This window comes from Meriones unguiculatus, chromosome 3 (genome assembly GCF_030254825.1).
Source record: "Meriones unguiculatus strain TT.TT164.6M chromosome 3, Bangor_MerUng_6.1, whole genome shotgun sequence".
NCBI classification, from domain to species: Eukaryota; Metazoa; Chordata; class Mammalia; order Rodentia; family Muridae; genus Meriones; species Meriones unguiculatus.
The window spans coordinates 86,461,518-86,483,198 of record NC_083351.1 but is presented as its reverse complement, the minus strand read 5'-3'; the positions used below and the strand labels follow the sequence as shown (position 1 = coordinate 86,483,198).

At 38.3% G+C, this 21,681-nt stretch overlaps 1 protein-coding gene across 6 annotated transcripts in view; it reads right to left on the bottom strand.

The window, feature by feature from the left end:
* Grm1 (glutamate metabotropic receptor 1) overlaps positions 1 to 21,681 on the bottom strand; it is a 476,253-nt gene that overhangs the window by 6,044 nt on the left and 448,528 nt on the right. For 3 of the 6 annotated variants that reach the window (XM_060380290.1, XM_060380289.1, XM_060380288.1), the window contains one exon: positions 2,960 to 3,044. The exons of the other annotated variants lie outside the window; for them this stretch is intronic. In XM_060380290.1, the coding sequence (XP_060236273.1) occupies positions 2,984 to 3,044 (61 nt within the window). In that variant the 3' untranslated portion in view covers positions 2,960 to 2,983. The remainder of the gene's footprint in view (positions 1 to 2,959; positions 3,045 to 21,681) is intronic. 6 annotated transcript variants of the gene reach the window in all.

Here is a 21,681-nt window from a genome sequence, read left to right as displayed (position 1 = left end):
ATATGCATCTATTAGCTGGTGTCAGCGTGCAGTCTAGAAGGTGACTCTTCCATATTATTAGGCATAGGAACTATTTAAAATCATTTGAGTTAGGTTTCTGTTCCCCCAGGAAACCCTAAGGTAGTTTTCCATACTGACACTTGTTCCACTATTTGAAAATATTCCAGGAAAAGAATCTGCATATTTAGCATATTCTCTCCACCTTGGAAGGCTCAGAACATAGCTCACCATCACTTGTGATACAGAGAATCTCAAATGTATTTTTGATGAAAGATGGACTCATTATGTGAGAGAGTTTCTGTAGATAGTTAATCTTAAACAGCATTATGAAGTTCTTCCTTCCCCTCCAAATTCTAACCTTAACATCGGTTAGTCACAGAACCATTGTCTGAATGAAATACACAATTTACAAAGTCAAAATATTTGACCCTTATTTAGTAATATTTAGAGGAACAGATTTCTACATCTTCAAACTACATGATACAAGATAAAAGATAACACACACAAACACACATCACTTTGCTTTTCTATAACTTCATGATTTTTTTTAATGAACCAATAAAGTAAACTTTGGATAAAGTTTAATTTTCTTATTGAAGTCAACGAAGCATGGACATCTCTAAAGCTTTGTTCTCAGCATGTGGTCTGCTCTTCTGAGAAAATTACCAAATAATTTTCAAATTAGAAGAGAATCCTGATGATTATTAAACCTTTCCAAGAAAGTTTTAAATGGCCTTTGTTTTTTAATCATTTACAACCTGATAGAAGTTCTTATGTTGATGTTCATATAAGCTATTATGCTATGAGCTGGAAAGCTGGCCTGAAGCACTGTTCTCACAGAAAACCTGAGTTTAGTTTCCAGAACCCACTTGGAGCAGCTCACAACCTTTTGTAACTCCAGGTCCAGGTGAGCCAATACCCTCTTCTGGCCTTCATGGGTATCTGTGTTTATACATATGAACAAACACATATACATATAATCACAAATTATTATAAAATCTTAAAAAGATATTATGCTGGTACCAGATATTGTCCTAATAGTGGTACTCTGAGTACTGCTAGAATCATCTAGGAAACAAAGGTAGGAATACATTGTGTTACTTCTGAACAAAGTTCAAGTCAAACAATTTCTTCTATGTTCCCTTCTGCCAGATTTGGAATTTAATTGCCAGTCACTTGATGCCCTTCGGTCCTCACAGTTTGCCCTGCAGATATAGGGCAGTTGCTTTGTTCTGCCTAGACTCTTCATCAAGGGTAAGAGAGACAGAGACAAACCATAATGATCCAGTTTATTTCTTATGTTAGTTCCTTTGTATGTTCTTTACAAAAAACCAGTGGGAAGTGAAGGTTACAGAAAGAACATTTTCTTATTTACATTTTGCCAGGACAACCATGACTAAAAATATCTGGTCTTAGTCTAAGGAATACATGTTTAAAGCTACTGATCTCTCCATGTTCCTTCCTAGTGTGAAGACAGGAGGCTTGACTAGCCTGTTCTTAAAGTTCTCAAGATCCCACCGGTTAGCTTTGGTGACACATGTATTTTTTTCTTCTTTAATCATCACTAAAGAAGTGTATTTGGGTTTTAATTTTGTTCTTAGAAACTCACCTTTAATATATGAACTGTCAGTTGATTCTCCTCTTTCTTTGGTCTTGCTGTCATGGGAGGACAAACACATCCATCCCTATCAATCCCCTTTGACAGGCAGCCAGCAGCTGTTATAAATTAGGATCTCCTTTCTGTGTCCTTGGTCAGATTCACCCATAATGTAAGAAACATTTAATGCCTTTGGACTTGGAAGAGCTGCAAGGAGGGCATCCAGCTATGGTACTTAGGGGCTTCCAAAATGCCATGTTAAACACACTGGCATGACTAACCCAATGTGTCCTTTCTATGTCTGGGTGATTTGGTGGAGACTGAAGTGTTTGTATACAAGATTCTACAGGGAAGTATAGCAAAACGAAGCTACAGACTTCCTGGTACACTTCACTAAGTAAAGGGAAGAGACACCAAGGCTCCGTTTACCAGCCTCTGCTGCCAGTCAGTAGCAAACACGGGAACAAATTGGGCTCTTCTATCTGAAGAGCTAGTCAAGCCACAGACACCTCATCAGTGGGCTCCCTCCTGCTGCAGGAATGTGTACCTTTGACTCTCCCAGGAGTTTGGAAGGCTGTAAAGGAACAGCTGAGAAAAACCACAGACTCCATGCACAATGAACATGGTCTAGGTGCTTTGTTTAACTTAAAGAGACACTGTCAAGAGCTAAAGGTCAAAAATCAGACCAAACATGCACTATTTTTATCAGACTTGAACATCTGATAAAAATCATATAGAAGGTTGGGAAAATTGTTTTTGCTTGTTTATTTGTAAAATTTGCTTTAAATGGGACTCACAAAACTTTTGTTTGTGTTCCTCAGGGTGTGGGAGACACCCAGAAGAAAGGTTCATGTTGGTACCCACCCTTATACACCCACATTGCGGAACTTTTTCATAAAATTCAGCTATGGTTTTTACTTCAATGAAGACAGGATCATTTCAAATATTTGTCAATAGCAAAAAAAAAAAGAAAAGAAAAAGAAAAGAAAAGAAAAATAAAAAGAAAGGTAAAAGGAAAAGAGAAGAAAAAAAGAAAAGGCTCTGTTTGCCAAGGAGAAGCTGACAAATTTGTTGAGGGAAAGATTCACTTTCGAGCTCATGAGTGGGAGTCACAGACCAAAGTGAATCTTTAAAGCTGGGGACAGTGCTGCAGAAAAAAAAAGCAGAAAAACTAACAGCTTGACAGTGTCCTTTTAAGAACGATGGACAATTGGATAAGACACTCGTGCAAACCACGGCATGTCCATAAGTCCCTCATTCTTGATGGCATGCACCACATTTGGTTCCATGTTAGAAAGTGGAAATACCCAGGAGAGAAAAAGCAAGGGGCAAAACACTACATTTCCATGCAGCTTCTCTTACACATTCACTGCAGTGTGGGGGTTTTCAAAGCTGCACATGTGCCGACGGACACTGGCTGCTGGGCGAGAATTCTGGCTGCCTCTTCCTGAAGAGTGAAAAGAAAAAGCAAGGGGTTAAACAACAGGTGTGCAGCTATGGTGATGACACCACTCAGGAGGTGCCTGCTCCAGGGCAGGGCCTGGCCTGGCTCCTGAATCTTTCTGCTTGTCTCTGCTTTAGGGTCCTGCTTGGAATTTGCAACAGTAGCTGTTTCCTGCTTCTGGGGCTTCTTTCTGAAAATAACATCAGTGAAGTCACTTTTCACATCATGGGTATACCTCTTTTCAACACTCTGTGGATCTCTGCTAGATAGACTCTTTCCCTTTACTGTTTGACTCACTATGTTGGGAGACAGTGGACTGTCATGTAGGTTGTCTTTCTACCACATGTCTCTTAATGGAAGCTCATGAATTTATATCTGAAACCACAGCTTTCCTTTGCACTGTGCATTGTCGACCATTTTATTCCATCATGATGGCTTCATTTATATTCACATTTCTTTCTTGTACTCACAAGATTTGGTATGTAATAGTGGACTATAAAAAGAGCCACCTGTTGAGGTTGGAGGAATATGCCACAAGGCGACAGAAGTGTCATTTCATTCCCTAGATAATGATTCTTTATAAAGCACAGAGGGTGATCTACCCACTATATAATTCTTGGCAAGAGAGAAGAACATCAGCAAGGCTGATGGGGCAGTCATGGGAAGTAGACTAAGGATAAGTGGTTCCCCATAGTACTGAGAAAGGACAGTAACACTTAGAGAGCCCTGGTAGAAATACTTACCATCTTGCTGTCATGTCACACAAGAAGGCTATCTACCTTGGAAAAGACTTTCAGGCATAAGATACAAGTGCTCATTCTTTGCTGTGTGGACAGTGGTAGAGTTTGGGGGAAGTTTCTCACATTAGGAAATTCTATGTGGATTCACTTTTCTGTATGTTTCCCCAATGAACTCACATATGTCTTCTGTTAATTAAGTCTGTATTTGGCCATCTACTCCCATCTTTAGTGATAGCCCTGTAAGAGAGAGAGCCCTGGCAGTTCTTTATTCCATTAAAACAGAAGAGTGGAACCCAGGAAGAGGAAGAAGAGGAAGAAGTAGAAGAATGGAAAGAGGAGAGGGTGCCAAGAACAAATGCTCATGGCTCTTCCAATATTCTAAATCTCTCAGGATGCTGCCTAGCCCAGCAGGTGCTGAGAAGAAAGTCTCTGAGTCTTAAACCTCCATGTAAAATTCTCTATGGTCATTTCTCACCTTCTGGAGGCAAGGATTCTGATTTGAGTTTATGTGATGGGGAAAGATTTTTCTACGCAAAGTTCAATATGATAGAGAAAAAGCAAAAGCCATCAATGAATAGACTGCTGTCAAATCACAAACCATTTGAAAGCCCATGCTGAGCTCTACAATTTTAAATTCTTGTCCAGAAATGGGGAATGGAGACAAGTTGGTGTAAGTTCGTGTTTACTGAGATAACCAATTTATTTTAAAAAAAATTAAACGGAGACCATATTTGCTATAAAGCTTGTTAAACTAAACTAACACTGACATCCACCATGTGAACCTGAAATCACAAATACCATGTAAAAAATGAACAGCATAGAGGGGGAATAAAGAGAAAATCATGCTTGAATATATAAATAAAAGTAGGAAAGAACATTTATCTTGTAAAATAGTGCTAAAACTTTCCTTCCTGAGAAAGAAGCTTTGGAGAGCAGCTAAAAACTTCCTGCATTCATTTGACTTTACAATCAACTCAACTTTGCAGAAATGTCTAGGCATTGCCTGGTTAAATGGTGTGAGACACTAGGGGCCCTGGCAGGACTAGTTTCAGAAGCCCTATACCAACATAGTCCCACACTTGCTGTTTAGTATTCTGGGATCCACCTCTTAAAACCTTTTCAATTTTATTTTAAAATCTGTGTTCTGTAAGGGAAAGGGGATAAGAAAATGGAACATGTCTTAGCACCAACTCACAGATGGTCCCATATCAACAGTCTCCCTACTTTACTTGCATGGATCTTTGGCTATCTGCTCTCTTGTCCTATGGGTCCCAGTCATTTCAGCCTCCCATCCTTGTATATAACAAGGTATCACCATAGGCCTATACTGCAAGGATCTTGAGCACAAGCCCCAGAATAACCAAGGTGTGCTACCATAGCCCCGTGGTATGTATAAGCAGTGAGGAGTATTCTCAATCTCTCTCTCTCTTTCTCTCTGTCTCTCTCTTTTCCTGTATGTCTCTGAACACTGGCACAATTACTACTTAGTTGCCAGGCTATAGGGGAGAATGGCCTCTTACTCATCCTGATTCAGATGCTTCAGATGTCTCTGAAATAGTGGAATACTCTGGGTTCATATCTCTGTCATGGCTCAGGTAGGAAACACATGGAAGAAGGCAGCAAATTACTTTGAGTTTGCCCTGGTACATGAATGGTAGAATTTTGGATCTTGGAGGGTACACATGTAAGTCCCAATAAATATCTGGGATAACATCTGAAATGAGTGGTTTTCACCTGAGAATGTCTTTCTGCACAAGTGAAGATGACATTAAATGGCAACTATAAAACTGAGAGAGAATATGCAGCTGAGAGGTAATAGGTTTGCCTCATATCATAAACACTTTTCCAGTTTTCAAGCCAAGGACTTCATGTTTTAGTTTTGCACTGGACCTTGCAAGTGATGTAGCAAGTCCTGTGCTAGAAATGTATAGCAGCTGTCCTTTGCACAGATGCATTGATTTGTTTACTGGGGCACAATCTGCATTTCTATGGTCCTTAGGGTTGTTGTGATAAAAAGCTCTACGATCACTGTAGCTGGCTCTCTCTTTTGGAGCTATATCTGCATTTACTGAACAGTCTGTGGTTGCTTTTGGGTTTCAGTCAGATTTACAGCTTTACCTAGTAACTGCAAGAATTTCAAAGCCACACTAATTAGCTGTTGAACAATGCAGTTGAGAGGAATGCACTTGAAAGGAATCTTCTTCATGAGCTTGAGGTTTTTGGTCTCTGACTTTCTTTTTGTCTTAAAGTAAGACACTTGGGCTTTGAGTTTATGAAAAGAGTATATACTAAAATTATTGGCCAAGGCTTGGAAACTCTGATGCCTAACTGGCCATTTTACCAGGTACAAAAATACTGAGAGAAGGAGCTTGGCTTTAGTGTATTTTTAGCAATTGGAGAACCACATATTCAAACAACTACAGATTCAGCAAGTCAGAGTAAGAGCTTGGAGGGAAAAGGCAGCATATGGGGGCTTGTCAAATGTAATTCCCAAAGCTGTGCTGGAGTCTTTTGGCACAAACTGTGGATTTAAAGAAACCCCAGAATTTTAGTTAGAAAAATCTTTTGAAAGTACAAGGGATCTCCCTTCTTTCCCTCTATCTTCTTCCCTTTCTTTCTTCTGTCCTTTTTATATTAAGTTTTTCTTTGCCACAGGCCAATGAATGAATTGTTTATAACTCTCTCCATCTGATTCTATTTTCCAAATAATATTTCTTTGTATAGTATCATACATCTCTTTGAGGGTATTTTGCTCCAAATGGTTTTGTTTTATTGTGTTATTTTTATTTATATTGAACAGCCCCTATATTAGTAAATAATTTATCTTTTACATGAATTTGAGAAATTTCAGCAGGTTTTTTTTTTTTTTCAATAAGGGTGAAATGACAATGATCATTGGAACAGGAGTCCAGGGCACTTGATATCTTTAGTGAAGTCATTGTTTCTTTCAAATTTACTTTTATCCAGAAAGGGCTGATGGAATAGTATTTGTAAAAGTAGCTCCAGGAAGCAATGCATTGTTCTAGTGTCAGCCATCACTGAAAGAGAAAGTCCCCACAGGAAAAGCAGACAGTCTCAACCTCAGTGTATTTAGATTATACTAATTCACATGTCTTAAAATTCACCTTCACTTCACTGACTTCAGCCGTCTTTCTTACTCAAGAATTTCAATAGATATAGTACCAACTCAGCTAATTTTATTTTAGGCTGCATCAGTGACATCAAGTGGGTATGTGTCAGGCAAAGGTAAATAGGTAGAGTTGGTTCAGTTGCCCTTGACTGAAACTGCATGTCTGTAGTAGAGTTCAAGGTGAATCTACTTTTAGCAGATAAAGAATGTTCTAGACAATTCTAGATGGTCAGTCTTAAGGATAGATAAGGCTCACCATGGAAATAATGTGGCAGGTGTCCATGAAGAATGATAGCAACTACTTAAGACATGTTAGTAGACTGAGGTCTATTTTTTTGATTGTCACCACCATAGATAAGTGAATTCATGTGTATCTCTGATTGATTTCCAGAGGAAAAACCCATTTTTCCTGTTATCTAAATTTGATATTTATTTCTCTGTGTACACATCTCAGAATGGAGAGTGGAACACTGCATGAATGCATGTAACTTCTGTGAATCTTAATTTCTTCCACTTTTCTTTATAATATAGTGTATTAAACTTTTTAATAAACACAAATGTAGCCTCCCTGTTACAGTCATAAAACATTGCTCCATTACAAAAATCCTTAATTACTAAGATTTTTAAGCTAATAAGAGACTATGGAAGATGATTTAATAAAACGTAATTTATTTACTACCACAGACCAATAACACATTAAAACCCATTTATTTTGGAAACATTAGGGATATGTTAAATATTTCGATATAGTAGTCTACATACTAATCACATTTTTAATGAGAAAATTTGTTTCATTTCATCGCTTAGAACATTTTAAGCTGTCTATAACATTTCTATATATATGTATTAGCAAATAATATGTGAATGTTTTTATTTAGTTGAATTTTGCATGTAGGGCCTCATGCTACATTCTAATTCAACAGTTACCCTTTTCACATGGTATGTGCACACAGAAAACTAATCCATTCACTACTTAAACTAAACTGAATAAATGTAATCCACAACAATATCCATTCTTCTATGAATGTCATTTTGGTTGTTTCCCATATTTTGCTCTTTTGAATGAGTGATTTTCAGCACATCTTCTTGCATATGAATGGCATGTTTTTTTTAGAGCAGGTACCCAGAGGTTGAACCAGTGGGTTGTTTCTTATGTTACCAGTGCTCTCTGAAAAGTGCTGTGTGTTACACTGGTTTGTGAAAACCCATATTGTTATTTCTGATTCTATTTACATTTTAAAAATTACCCCTGATTATGAAAAAAATTAACAAAAGCATAATACTCCTCTTGCTAGTGTCACCTACTGATTTTTAATTAAATTTTTATTTTTTATATTAATTACAGTTTATTTACTTTGTATCCCAGCTGTAGCCCCCTCCTTCATTCCCTCCCAATCCCACCCTTCATCTCTCAACTTCTCCCTGCCCCTCTCTAAGTACACTGATAGGGGAGGTCTTCCTCCCCTTCCATCTGACCCTAGCTTATCAGTTCTCATCAGGATTGGCTGCAATGTCCTCCTCTGTGGCCTAGCAAGTCTGCTCCTCCCACAGGGGGTGGGGAGGTCAAAAAGCTAGCCACAGAATTCATGCCAGCGACAGTCCCTGTTCCCCTTACTAGGTGACCCACTTGGATACTGAGCTGCCGTGGGCTACAGTCGAGCAGGGGTTCTAGGTTATATCATGCATGGTCCTTGGTTGGAGAATCAGTCTCAGACAAGATCCTGTGCCCAGATATATTTGGTCCTTGTGGAGGTACTGTCCTCTCCAGGTTTTACTAACTCCCCCTTCTTTCATATGATTCCCTGCACTCTGCCCAAAGTTTGGCCATGAGTCTCAGCATCTGCTTTGATACACTGCTATCACCTACTGAGTTTAATAGTTGATGATGATCAAAGGAAAGGTCATTTCTTTTATTATGAGATTACAAAGTGTTGACAGAATTCCACCACCATTTAAGTATTTGTCACTTAAATTTCTTTCCTAAAGAAATTTTCCTTATCAGCTATTTGGCTTCTTTAAATTATAGCTTAGACACAAAAGTTCAACACAGATTTATAATCACTTTGCACTCCCTTACCCAGTGGGATGAAACTATGAACCAGAGTAAAAATTTATTTCTCTTAAGAGGTTCTGTCAGACATTTTAATTGTGGTAATGAAAAAGTGACTAATGTGGAGTACTGGTACCAGAGAAGTAAGATCATTGCCTTGACCATAACTATGTCATGTTTTTTGTTAGAACTGGTTTGTGGGAGAAATTTGGAGTGTTTATAGATATGAGCTAGAGACATCCAGAAAGCTGTAAGCCGAGCTTTAGAGGCAGAGAATTTCAAACTACATGCAAGAAAAACATGCAGGTGGCAAAGTTAGTCTATACTAGTAAAATCTTAGGTGGAACAAACATTCAATATGGAGAACTGCATTAGAAATGATTTATACTTAATTTTGTTGAAATGTTTGCCTACATTTTATCTATAATCTTAAAATTTGAAGGAAGTTGAATACTAAAGTAATGGACTAATAAATTTTGTAGAAGAAATTTCAAGAAAGCGTTACTTGTATGCTATGGTTTAGCTATCACTAGCTGCTTTTAACCACATTTATAGTGAAAAAAATTTGGAGCAAATTGAAGAGTGGAAACATTTATAAAAGTGACTATTATCCAGAAAAGTTGTTTTAAAAGTTTCACTCAAAGAGCATGCATTTGTTAAGGATATGAATGTCATTAAAGAAATGCTGGTCTGTCTGCACTAGAGCTATAGAAAACACTGAGGGCATTTCATGAGTTGATGAGAATCTGCTTATCAAAGACTATGTGTAAAACTTAAACCATATTTGGCTTTCCTTTGAAAAGAGAATGTCACTGGATGCTCCACCCAAAAAAAGGACCTAGAAGAAAAATTTTCCAGGTTCCACCTTCCAGACACTTAGAATAAACTAAAGCTCTGGTCCAAGGGGGCTCAGTAACTGCTCAGATGGCAGGAGAACAAGTTTGGTTTTATCTACCTGGTTGTGAAGGCATACACAACCAGTTAGAGAGAATTGTACCAAAGCCCCACAAAAAAAAAAAAAAAAAAAAAAAAAAAAAAAAAAAAAAAACCACAAAAAACCTACAGGGAGAGGCAGTATAGAACAGGGTCAAATTCTCTACAGGTTTTCCACTAAAAGGCTGTGTATGGAACTGTTGGGAAGGTAAAGCATAAGCTAAAGCAGAGACCTAAAATATTGCACATAGTAGAAATGTGTGCTAAGAACAGCTGCAGGCACCAAATGGAAGCATACCAAAAAGATATAGGCCATTAATGGTAAGTCTACAAGGGTGGGATTGTAGAATTCCTTTAACATGTATCATAATATATTCTTCACACACTGGACTTAGAAGTATATGTAGAATTTAATGGTTCCCTTCCTGAGTTTAGTCTTGCTCTTGGCTTATCCTTCTATGCTCCATTTCTCCTTCTTAAATGGAAATGTTTACTCTGTGACATTGTATATCAGAAGCTTGTAACTCTTTTTTTTTTTTTTTTGATTTTCCAGGGGCTCACAGCTAAGAAATTGGTTTGAGACTCAGTAGAAATTACACACTGAAATTTTTGAACAATGTTGAAAGTGTTGAGACTTTGGAGACTGTTAGAGAGTGTAATTTAAATTTATAAAGATAACTTACAAAGAGGGAGAATATTGAAATTTTCAGCTATCACACTAACATTATATTTTTAGCATTATATTTTTATTTTCACTAAGACTTATTTTATGATATTATTTATCTTATGCAGAGGCATACTAATCACAACTTTTGTGTCATCACTGCAAAAAGAACCATTATGCAACTCTCATAACGTTAAGAACATAGTCACCATAGGTCCCAAATAATCATAGTTGCATCAGAGCCTACTGAAAAAGATTAAAGGGAGATATTTAGCCAGTATAATGAGTCTTCAGTTTTTAGAGAAAAGAGAATACCTTGGGGAAAATCAGCTTTTATGCTGAAAACAAAGAGAAAAATGGAATAAAATGAAACCAAAACCACTTGCAGATATTGGGACAATGTCATGACAACCAGAATCCAAGGGATCAAATAAGTCAGAGGAAGAGATTTTCATCAGAAAAGCAGATAATCTTCAAGCTATTTTTACTCTCAGGATATTTCATGATTCTAGGTATAGAACAAAAAAAATAGGGAATTCTGGGAGAAGAACACATACATTCGCATTTAAGTCCCCCAAAGTGGTCCTGGAAGATCCAGAAAGGCATGAAGAAAAGATTGGTAGGGCTTGACAAGTTCTATAAAATTACAATCTACATTCATTTCACTTTAGCTTATCATGGGATGATACATAGAAGAAAAAATGAACCCCTAAGCAAGTACCTGCAATCTCTGACTTACGATGATTTGACTGATGATCTTTTGACTTTATGGCAGTGTGAACACATTATACACTCAGTAGAAACTTTATTTTGAAATTTGAGTTAGGATTATCCTTTATAAATGAGGCCATTGCCAGTATAAATATGGAATTATCTAGTTTGTTTTTCTGTTACATGAAGATACACAAAATCTTTATCCAAGAAGAGCAGCTTCAGTAAAAATCACCAAGCAGCCCTCTCATTTCAAATGTGGAGTCTACAGAACCTTGAGAAATCAGTGTGGTTATAGAAGAAACTGAATGAAGACAGCTTCCTTAAACCATACATAGAAATTAGTCAAGAGGTATTATAGCACAAAAGCTGACTTGCCAAACCTCATAAATAAAACAATGAATGCCCTGAGGACCTGGTAACTGGAAAATATACTTTATACTGGATATAAAAATAATTAACCAACAAAAGAAACATTACCAAACTCATTCTATGAAGCCACAGTCACCTTGATACCTAAACCACACAAAGACCCAACTAAAAAAGAGAATTTCAGACCTATTTCTCTTATGGACATTGATGCAAAAAAATGCTCAATAAAATACTGGCAAACCTAATCCAAGAACATATAAAAGATATCATCCACCATGACCAAGTAGGCTTCATCCCAGGCATACAGGGATGGTTCAATCCATCAATATAATCCACCATACAAACAAACTGAAGGAGAAAAACCACATGATCATCTCCTTAGAAGCCGAAAAAGCACTTGACAAAATCCAACACCCATTCATGTTTAAAGTCTTGGAGAGATCAGGGATACAGGTACATACCTAAACATAGTAAAGGCAATATACAGCAAGCCTATAGCCAACATAAAACTCAATGGAGAAAAACCTAAATCAATCCCACTGAAATCAGGGACAAGACAAGGCTGCCCACTCTCTCCACATCTCTTCAACATAGTTGTGGAAGTCCTTGCTAGAGCAATAAGACAATTAAAGAAGACCAAGGGGATACAAATTAGAAAGGAAGAAGTCAAATTATCACTATTTGCAGATGATATGATAGTATACATGAGTGACCCCCAAAATTCTACCAGGGAACTCCTACAGCTGATAAACACCTTCAGCAAAGTGGCTTGAAACAAAATTAACTCAAAAAATTAGAAGCCTTCCTGTATACCAAACGTTGGGCAGAGTGCAGGGAATCTTATGAAAGAAGGGGGATTTAGAAAGACCTGAAGGGGACAGGAGCTCCACAAGGAGAACAACAGAACCAAAATATCTGGGCACAGGAGTCTTTTCTGAGACTGATACTCCAACCATGGGCTATTCATGGATATAACCTAGAACCCCTGCTCAGATGTAACCCATGTCAGCTCAGTCTCCAAGTGGGTACCCTAGAAAGTGGAACAGGGATTGTCTCTGACATGAACTCAGTGGCTAGCTCTTTGACTGCTTCCCCCTGATTGGGGGAGCAGCCTTGCCAGGCTACAGAGGAGGACAATGCAGCCAGTCCTGATAAGACCTGATAAGGTAGGGTCAGATGAAAGAGGAGGAGGAGGACCTCCCCTATCAGTGGACTTGGAGAGGGGCATGGGAGGACATAATAGAGGGAGGGAGGGAATGAGGGAGGGGACTACAGCTGGGATACAAAGTGAAAAAACTGTAATTAATATAAAAAATAAAATTTAATTAAAAATAATAATTAACCATAAAAGTGATCATTCTAGCTTCATCAAAATTAGTAACTCTCACTCATCAAAAGATATGAACCAATAATATATAGCATCAACTCAGAGACACAGGAAAAATGTATAATATATATTATCATTTGCTTGTTTTGGTATCTGGACTTTTCAATTTTTTTATTAATTTAGTTCATGGCCTTTTACATAAAATACTAATACACATAACATGCATAGATTTTAATCATGGTTGATATGTTTTACATAAACATGTAGCATTTCTATATATTCAACATAAAAACTAATTACAGAAATAATGATTGGGTGGGGTGAAGAAACTGTTCAACAAAACTACAAAGATCTTCACACATGTACGTACAAATGCATACACACAAAATAAATAAATAAATTCATAAAATAAGAATGGTTTTGTCAAACTTAACTGCAGAACTAAAACTAAATGAGATTTAAAATTAAAAATTCTAGTTCATAGTGACTGCACAGTCAGAAAATGTAGATATACTAAAACTTTTATAAAAGGAGAAAACAAAAGTATGTGAGAAAACATTTTCTTTAAAGTCTTATTACTACTGAGTTGGTAGTAATGAAGGCAAGTATTCCAGAACACTTATATGGCTATTGTAAGAATACATAAATATATAATTTTGAGTTAGACTGATCCCTTGTATTCCTATTGTGGTAGAAAGAGAATGTGTTTACAAACATGATACATGTACAGTATCATGATAATACATGAAGTGTCTCTGAATTTCTGGGCTGAATTAGGTGAGAACAAATAGGGTACAAGATACCAATTTTCAGTTGATGCTTAAACATAATTTTCTGTGTTAGAGTAATATGTTTTCATAAAACTATTGCATGTTACTAATAAGTAGAGAGTGGTAAACAGAACATAAATATTACTAGCTCTGCTGTAGAGATAAGACAACAACAACCATCCTAAATTCTTTAAAAAGTAAATGTGAAAGCAAGGCATGCTGCTGTGGCCGCAGTAAGCATCATTCCTGAAGCACTGGGAATCATCCCATTGCCTTCAGCCATCCATATTATATTCTACCCTGTGCCTTTGCATTCTGATTGCTGGACAATAATCTCCCTTTCTCTGCCTGGAAGCTGCTTCTCCACTGGTCAGCTTCCATAATGCCAGAAGCTGCTATGTAGGCACATAGAAGAGAAAGGTCAGCAGTGTTTCTAACCAACTTTTGGCCTTACATGCTATGACGGGTAACCAATTGATTTATGACTGGATCTAAGGCCCAAAGAGTTCATGTCTGGTATTGTGGACCTGGCCAAAGGCTTAGAAGGTTGTAGTCTCTTGAAATGATCCTTCTACTTTCATTCTATAATTGGTCATATTGAGCTGCCTCTTAAAATTTTTTATAGCCATAGACTATAAAAGGTAAATATCTAAGAAATTTACCTTTCAGCAAACAGCAGTTAATGTAGTGACTTATGGCTGGTCAAAGTGCTAAGAACAAGTGATTACTGACTGCTCAACCTTCAATGGGACACCCATACTACTCCATGTACATTATGGAAGAGGTGATGGAAAGAATGCAAAATCCAGATGATAAGTAGGCCCGTTAAACACTGTCTTAATGGGTATGATCTGGCAAGGATACTCATACTCACAGCAGCTGAAGAAGTCTGCTTCAAGGCTGTACAAGACTGATTCTTAGATGAGCAAGAAGTTTAGGGATCCCTATCTTGAGTATCTACTACTGGCAACTGAGGGGATTCTGATGTGCTGTGACCACCGAGATAGTAAAAAACTTCAGATTTATGCCCATGTGAGTAGCACTGGTTAAATCCAGTGAGTCACAGAACAAAACAAAATAACATGAAAGTCTGATGGTAACTTGGTGGCAGAAGGAGAAGGCACTGATATGAATGAGAGGATGGGTAAGAGAAGGTGAGGGGATGAATGTGACCAGAATGTACTTTATACATGTAAGAATTTGTCAAAGAACAAATTAATAAAAACAAGCCCCAGCTTACATAATACTGGCAACATTTCCACACCTTTGGATTAGTTAAATGTCTCACAGTGTTCTGTAACACCGCAACACCTGCACTTCTCCCTGTCATTAACCTTTCAACATGTGATCTCTGGTTAGATATCACTTTCCACATAAGGAAGGGCTAAATCTTTTTTCCCCACCACTGCATTCATTATATTTGTCCTAGTGTCTAGTAGAGAGCGGGCACTTGAAAGTCAACCTTTGGGCAGAGTGCAGGGAATCTTAGGAAAGAAGTGGAAAACAGTAAGATCTGGAGAGGACAGGAACTCCACAAGGAGAGCAACAAAACCAAAAAATCTGAGCACAAGGGTCTTTCCTGAGACTGATATTCCAACCAAGGACTATGCACGGAAATAACCTAAGACCCCTGCACAGATGTAGCCCATGGCAGTTCAGTATCCATGTGTGTTCCATTGTAATAGGAAGAGGGACTCTCTCTGACATGAACTGATTGGCCTGCTCTTTAATTACCTCCCCCTGAGGGGGAAGCAGCATTACCAGGCCACAGAAGAAGACAAGGCAGCCACTCCTGATGAGACCTAATTGACTAGGATCAGAAGGAAGGAAAAGAAGTCCTCCCCTATCAGTGGACTTGGGGAGGGGCATGCATGCAGAGGGTGGAGGAAGGGAGGGATTGGGACAGGAGGAGGGAGAGAACCACAGGGGGGATACAAAGTGAATAAAGTGTAATTAATAAAGAAAACACACACACACACACAAAGTCATTATTGAGTAAATGAGGTGCCATTGTTCCTTTCCAGATTTGAAGGGTGTATATATCCAGCCTCGAAACTATTCTAACATCCTGAGAAAAACTGACTACATCCTGGAACCATTCCTAGATGAACTCTTAGCTCTGCATATTTAGAGGCAGACCAATCTTCCTTGTCAGAAATTGTCCCCAGACCTGTTGCTATGCTTCATATGTATTTGTTCCTCTCAGTGTTTGTGTCCTGAATAATTTGTCGTGTGTGAGAACATTAAGAGGTTATGGAAGCTCTAAGAGGTAGCTCCTCATGGGGAATGATTAGGTCATAGTAGATGCTATGTTAGGGAATGGTGCTGGTCTTTCATATGAGTTGGCTCTTGAGGGAGTGAATTGATATAAAGTAACCTACTCTATGCATATGTCCCATCCTGTACTCACCTAGATCCCTTCCCTTTCCTCTCTTATATTGTGATGAAGTCAAAAAAGCCTTTATCCTAAGCTAGCCAGATGGGGCCTCTCAATCTTGGAATGTGGGCTTTCAAAACTGTGAGCTAAGTAAATATCTTAAATTATAAGTAACCAGCTTCGAGTGTTTTATTATAATTACAGAAAACAAAAATATTGTAATTATTGGAAATATCCTTTCTTGTGTGATGACAGAGGTATGCATGTGTGTACACATGAATCTGTGGACGGGGGCATGTGCACATATAAGATCTAGTTTTGCTGGCAGCTGATTTTTCATAGATCTCAAAGAAAATCTGCATAGAAACTGTTGTTCAATAATCTTTGGTCATCAAAAGATTCCTTTGGGCCTTTGAAATAAAATTATAAATTATAAATATGTTATAAAACTATAAATATATTTGGAGTGAACCTGAATAAATTGTTATTATTTTATCTATTTTATTTTGTTACTTTACTGTTTGACTTTACTGCACATAGTGCAGGCTGGTCTTGAGGCTTGTTTGTAGTGGGGAATGACCTTGAACTCCTGATCCTTCTCTCTCTACTTCTCAGTTGCTGGGATTACAAGAATGAATCACTGCACATAGTTTATATTGTGTTAGAGATAAAACCCAGGGCCTTAGACACGGTAGACAGCACTTTACAAACCCAGATAAATCCTCAACCTCTTGGTTTTCTATTTTATTTAGTTGACATTAATAATAAACTTTTATTTTTGATGGGCAATTTAGGTGGCCTGATTTTACTATGAAGCAAAGAAAAACAAAACAAAACTTCCTTTCTTTCTTCAGTCTGAAGGAACTGGTAGGCATTTTATAGCCTAGAACCCACATAATAAAATTAGCAGTAAGACCTGGTTTTATCTGTGCTTCATCCTGCTCCCCACATCTTACAAACCTGTGCTATGTTCATGCTTGGAAATTTCCATTCCCTTGCATTGCTAGCGTTTTTCTACATGTTATGCAGAATTGTGTAGGCAGAGGGAACTGCATAGCTGGACATGTAACAAAATGCAGTCTAAGGAAGCTTAATATGGCTACTCATAGTCTAACCATGAGCACTGCTAAAACAGAAAATGGAAAGAAGAAGAGAAAATATACACATTCAACCTTTCTACATAGGAGCTCAGTACTCCATGTGTCCCAAAAATATTCTGAATCTCAATGCATGAGCTATTCGGTGTGACTTTTTCATATTCTGCATAAAAAATACACCACTCATATTTGCTTAGGCTGCATTAAGTTGGTGTCTAGAACTTGCATCCACAGAGTTCTAATTAACAAGCCCACAAGCTCTGTCTACCTGAGCCAACACTTCTAATCCTAACGGGACCTTTTTCGTGAGTGCTCAGTTTACAAACTACCCATATTCATGCTTGGTGACTACCTTTACAAACACAATCCCAGGGTTTGCTTCCCCTGTGAGCTGGTAACACTTTATACTGGATGGTAAGGTGAACAGATGGAATGCGAATAACTTCATCATTCTTTATCTGGGCCAAGCATGGACAAGATGCAAAGCTGTGCCAAATAGGGCATCCTTTCTCATACACATCTCATACTGAGTAGCATTTTGTGTCCCCATTTTCAGCATATCTACAGCTTTTCTATTCCATGCAGTGTCCATAGAATGAGTTGGTGGTGATGGTACTCACTTTTTCCAGAACACTCTTTCATTGAAGGTATCATAAGGAATTTTGTATTGAAATATAGACTTCCATCCATCCATATTTTCATGTTAATGTTACTAGATAACAGTCACTGATAGCAATTCTGCTAGACACTGCAGTATACCCTTTGAAGAAATATCCTCATTTAATTCCAGTAACTCTCTTAGATCAGAATAGTTATTGCTCTATTTTCAAAACAAATATGTAGATTTAAAGTAATCTCCTTGACTAAGAGCTTAAAAATAACAAGATTACTCAATGTTAGCTACCAATTTTTTATATTCTCCCAAAATATGAATGATGAAGTTCTGCTTTAATGTGATGTTAAGTGGTAGTTTTCAAAGAGGTAATGAGGTCATGAGGTGAAGCCTCACAAGTAGGATCAAAGCCCTTATAAAAATACAGAAGAGAGTCTGCTTCCCTTTTTCTCTGCCCTCAGTTCTGTGACAGTATGACGAAACAGCCTTATTGGAAACCCAACAATACTGGCATTTCACAATGAGAACTAAATTCTCACTTGTCTATGATACATTTGCTGTGGAAGCCACAGCTAAGATAACATTTAATTCTGTAGTTACCTGTCCACATAAATCACCACATTCTATTTGTTTTTGTTGTGCCTACTTTTATTGTAATGCTGTTACCTCAATAAAGCATAAATTCATGTAGGGCATGCTCCACAGTTTATCTATTTTGTTAAATTCATGAACAAATAAATATATGATTAAAGTATCAGACACAGAAGTTTATGAATGATGAAAATAAATAACTATTTTCTTATTTACAAAGTGAGGTTATAAACATGCCTACCTTGGACCATTATGAGTAATATCATGAGGATATTTCTATATTCATTTTAAGCTACAAGAATTGTTGACAAAAAAGGCTAAAATCTTACATTGGAGAAGCACAATACATCTAAACCACACAAGTTCATTCAAGTTTGAAAGAATTGTAAAAGTGGTATTTATTTAAAAAGGATTATTCTCTGCTTAAAAGTCAAGCATAATGTACTCACTGCCTTATTTTAAAGCTTAACATTTAAGAATTACAATACTTTTAAAGAGTAAGAGATCCTTGTACTCTCATAAAACACTAGAGAAGCCAGAAAGACTGGTCTCTTCAATGAAAAGATATTTTCCTGTCTTTCTCCTGGAATGCTGGGTAGGAATTTGGTTTACAACCTGATGATCCTTTGCTATCTGTAGGGTCAGGCTTTACTGGTATCCCCCAGAACATTAAGTTTGCTTATCCCAGACTTCTGCCCTAAAACTTCAGCAGTTCTTCCAGGCCATAAAACCCATCCTTGTGAGAGATGCCATTTCTATGTCATCTTATACCAGACCAGTCTTGACTCCCATGGGCATTATGTTTATCTCATTTGTTCTCCCTGGACCCTAAATCTTGAACACTGTTTCCAAGTCAATAGTACTCAATTTTATGAAAAAGTCAGATGTTCTTTGTAAAGAATTTCAATGTAAATATGTCTTAAGCTTTGTTATACCCACAGGACTGAGTTAATAGTCATCAGAAAGCTTTTTTTCCAAGATTCCTTTTCTGTCTGAAGAGAGTCATAGAGTGAGGGGCATCAATGGGCACAGGCACCCAGCGAGGCATGCGAGTAACCAGGGCATACTTAAATTCACTAGCATTCCAGCATTGGGCAAAAAAGAAAGTATCATCACCACAATTACTTGGCTCTATCTGGCTAATAAATAAAAATGGGGGATATAAACAAAGAAGTGTGGGCTTATAGGAAATATTATGAGAAGCCTTAACCCCCTCGTTGGAACATCCTGCATCAGTTCTAGAACTAGCAGTGTTGGTGTCCGAGGTCTGAGTAGGTTCAGGAGACCATTGCCCCCAGGGGCAAAACGTGCTCCATGTAAATTGACTAACTCCATGTTTTCCTCCACTTTTGAAAGTCATTTAAGGTTCTGTTGGAGCTACCACCGCAGCATTAGCCATGAGTCATACTGTGCAGACTGCTCAGACCCTGAATAATCTTTTAGCCAATGTAGCTCATGCCTTAGATGTACAAAAAGGAATTAATGCTCCTTTTAAGGAGGCTTGATGGTGTTCAATCAGAGCATTGACCTCGTGCAGGAGCAAATTGATACCCTATGGCAAATCGCTCAATGTGGCTGTCAATGGAAGTATGCTGGACTTTGTGTCACTAGCACAAAGAGAATTTTTCCTGTGCTGCAAATCTGTCTAAACAATTGTCTACCTATATTTTAGGTAATTGGACTGGAGAATTCGATACTACGATGGAGCAGCTGAGAGTGGCCATTGTCACGGTAAATTCTACCAGAGTGGACGCAGGACTAGCCACAGGATTATCATCATGGATTGCTGCAGCCATGAATCATCTGAAGGAATGGGCGGGCATGGGAGCATTAGCAGGCCTTCTGGTGTTGGTCTCCTTTGTTTGCCTGTGGTGTATATGCAAGATTAGAGTCTCATAACAGTGTAATGCAGCCATGATCATTCAGGCCTTTACAGCCATTGAAGCAGGACAGTCTCCCCAAGCATGGGAGCTAAGATGTTATGCTCAGAATGCGAGGCTAAGCACTACACTCAGGGTCAGCCACTTTCGACCCAGAGAAGAGCATGTCTGATTGCATGCGGGTTGATGCCCCAGGTCCCGCCTCTGAGAAAAAGGTATCAGACGGGTCTGATGCTCTTTGGGTGGATGACACCTAAATGAACATCGGTACAAAGTCCCAATTTATTTCTAATAACATAGATCAGACCTCTACTCTTGCCTGATGGGTCTAAAACAAAAAGGGGGAACTGTAGAGAGCTGTGTAATGCCGTGCCTTAAAGATGGAGCTGGTTTCCGCCTTCTACCTTCCCGATGGTGAGTGCTCTCTGTCACAAACAACTCCATATTTGGCTAAGGCTGAAGATCTGGCTTGCTTCCGTGTATGTGGACCTATCTGCATTGCCAACGTGGCACGCTGGGGTTGGCTACCCAGAGGCTATTTAAGCTGTGGGCTGGCTTTCCCCAGGGTCAGATGATTGTTCAAGGTTCCTGAATAAACTGCATTGAAAAAAAAAAAGAAGGAAACAAACCAAAAAAAAAAAAAAGAAAGCTTTTTTCCAAAATTGTGCTGTGCTTTTTTTTATTTTTTTATTTTTTTTTTATCAGTTACATTTTATTAACTCTGTATCCCAGCCGTGTCCCGATCCCTCATTCCCTCCAAGTCCCTCCCTCCCTCCCTCATCTCCACCGTGCCCCTTTCCAAGTCCACTGATAGGGGGGACCTCCTCCCCATTCATCTGATCCTGTTTTATCAGATATCTTCAGGACTGGCTGCAAAGCCCTCCTCTGTGGCCTAACAGGACTGCTCCTCCCTTCGGGGGTGGGGAGACCAAAGAGCCAGTCATTGAGTTCCTGTTAGAAATAGTCCCTGTTCCCCTCATTTTGGGAAACCAATTGGTTACTGAGCTACCACAGGCTACATCTGAGTGGAGGTTCTAGGTTATATCCATACATGGTCCTTGGTTGAATGTCAGTCTCAGAAAGACCCTGTGCCCAGATATATTTGGTCCTTGTGGAGCTCCTATCCTTTCCCCATCAGACTAACTCCCCTTCTTTCTTATGATTCCCTGTACTCTGCCAAAGGTTTGGTCATGAGTCTTTGCTTTGAAAACACTGCTAGTTAGAGTCTTTCAGATGCGCTCAGTAGACTCCTGTCATACGTTCAATGCACATCCCATCTGTCTTTCTAAATGAGGATTGATCATCTTACCACATGTCTGCTCAATTGATTATCTTTTTTAGGTGTATAGATTTCATTATGTTTATCATATCTTATAGGTCTATAT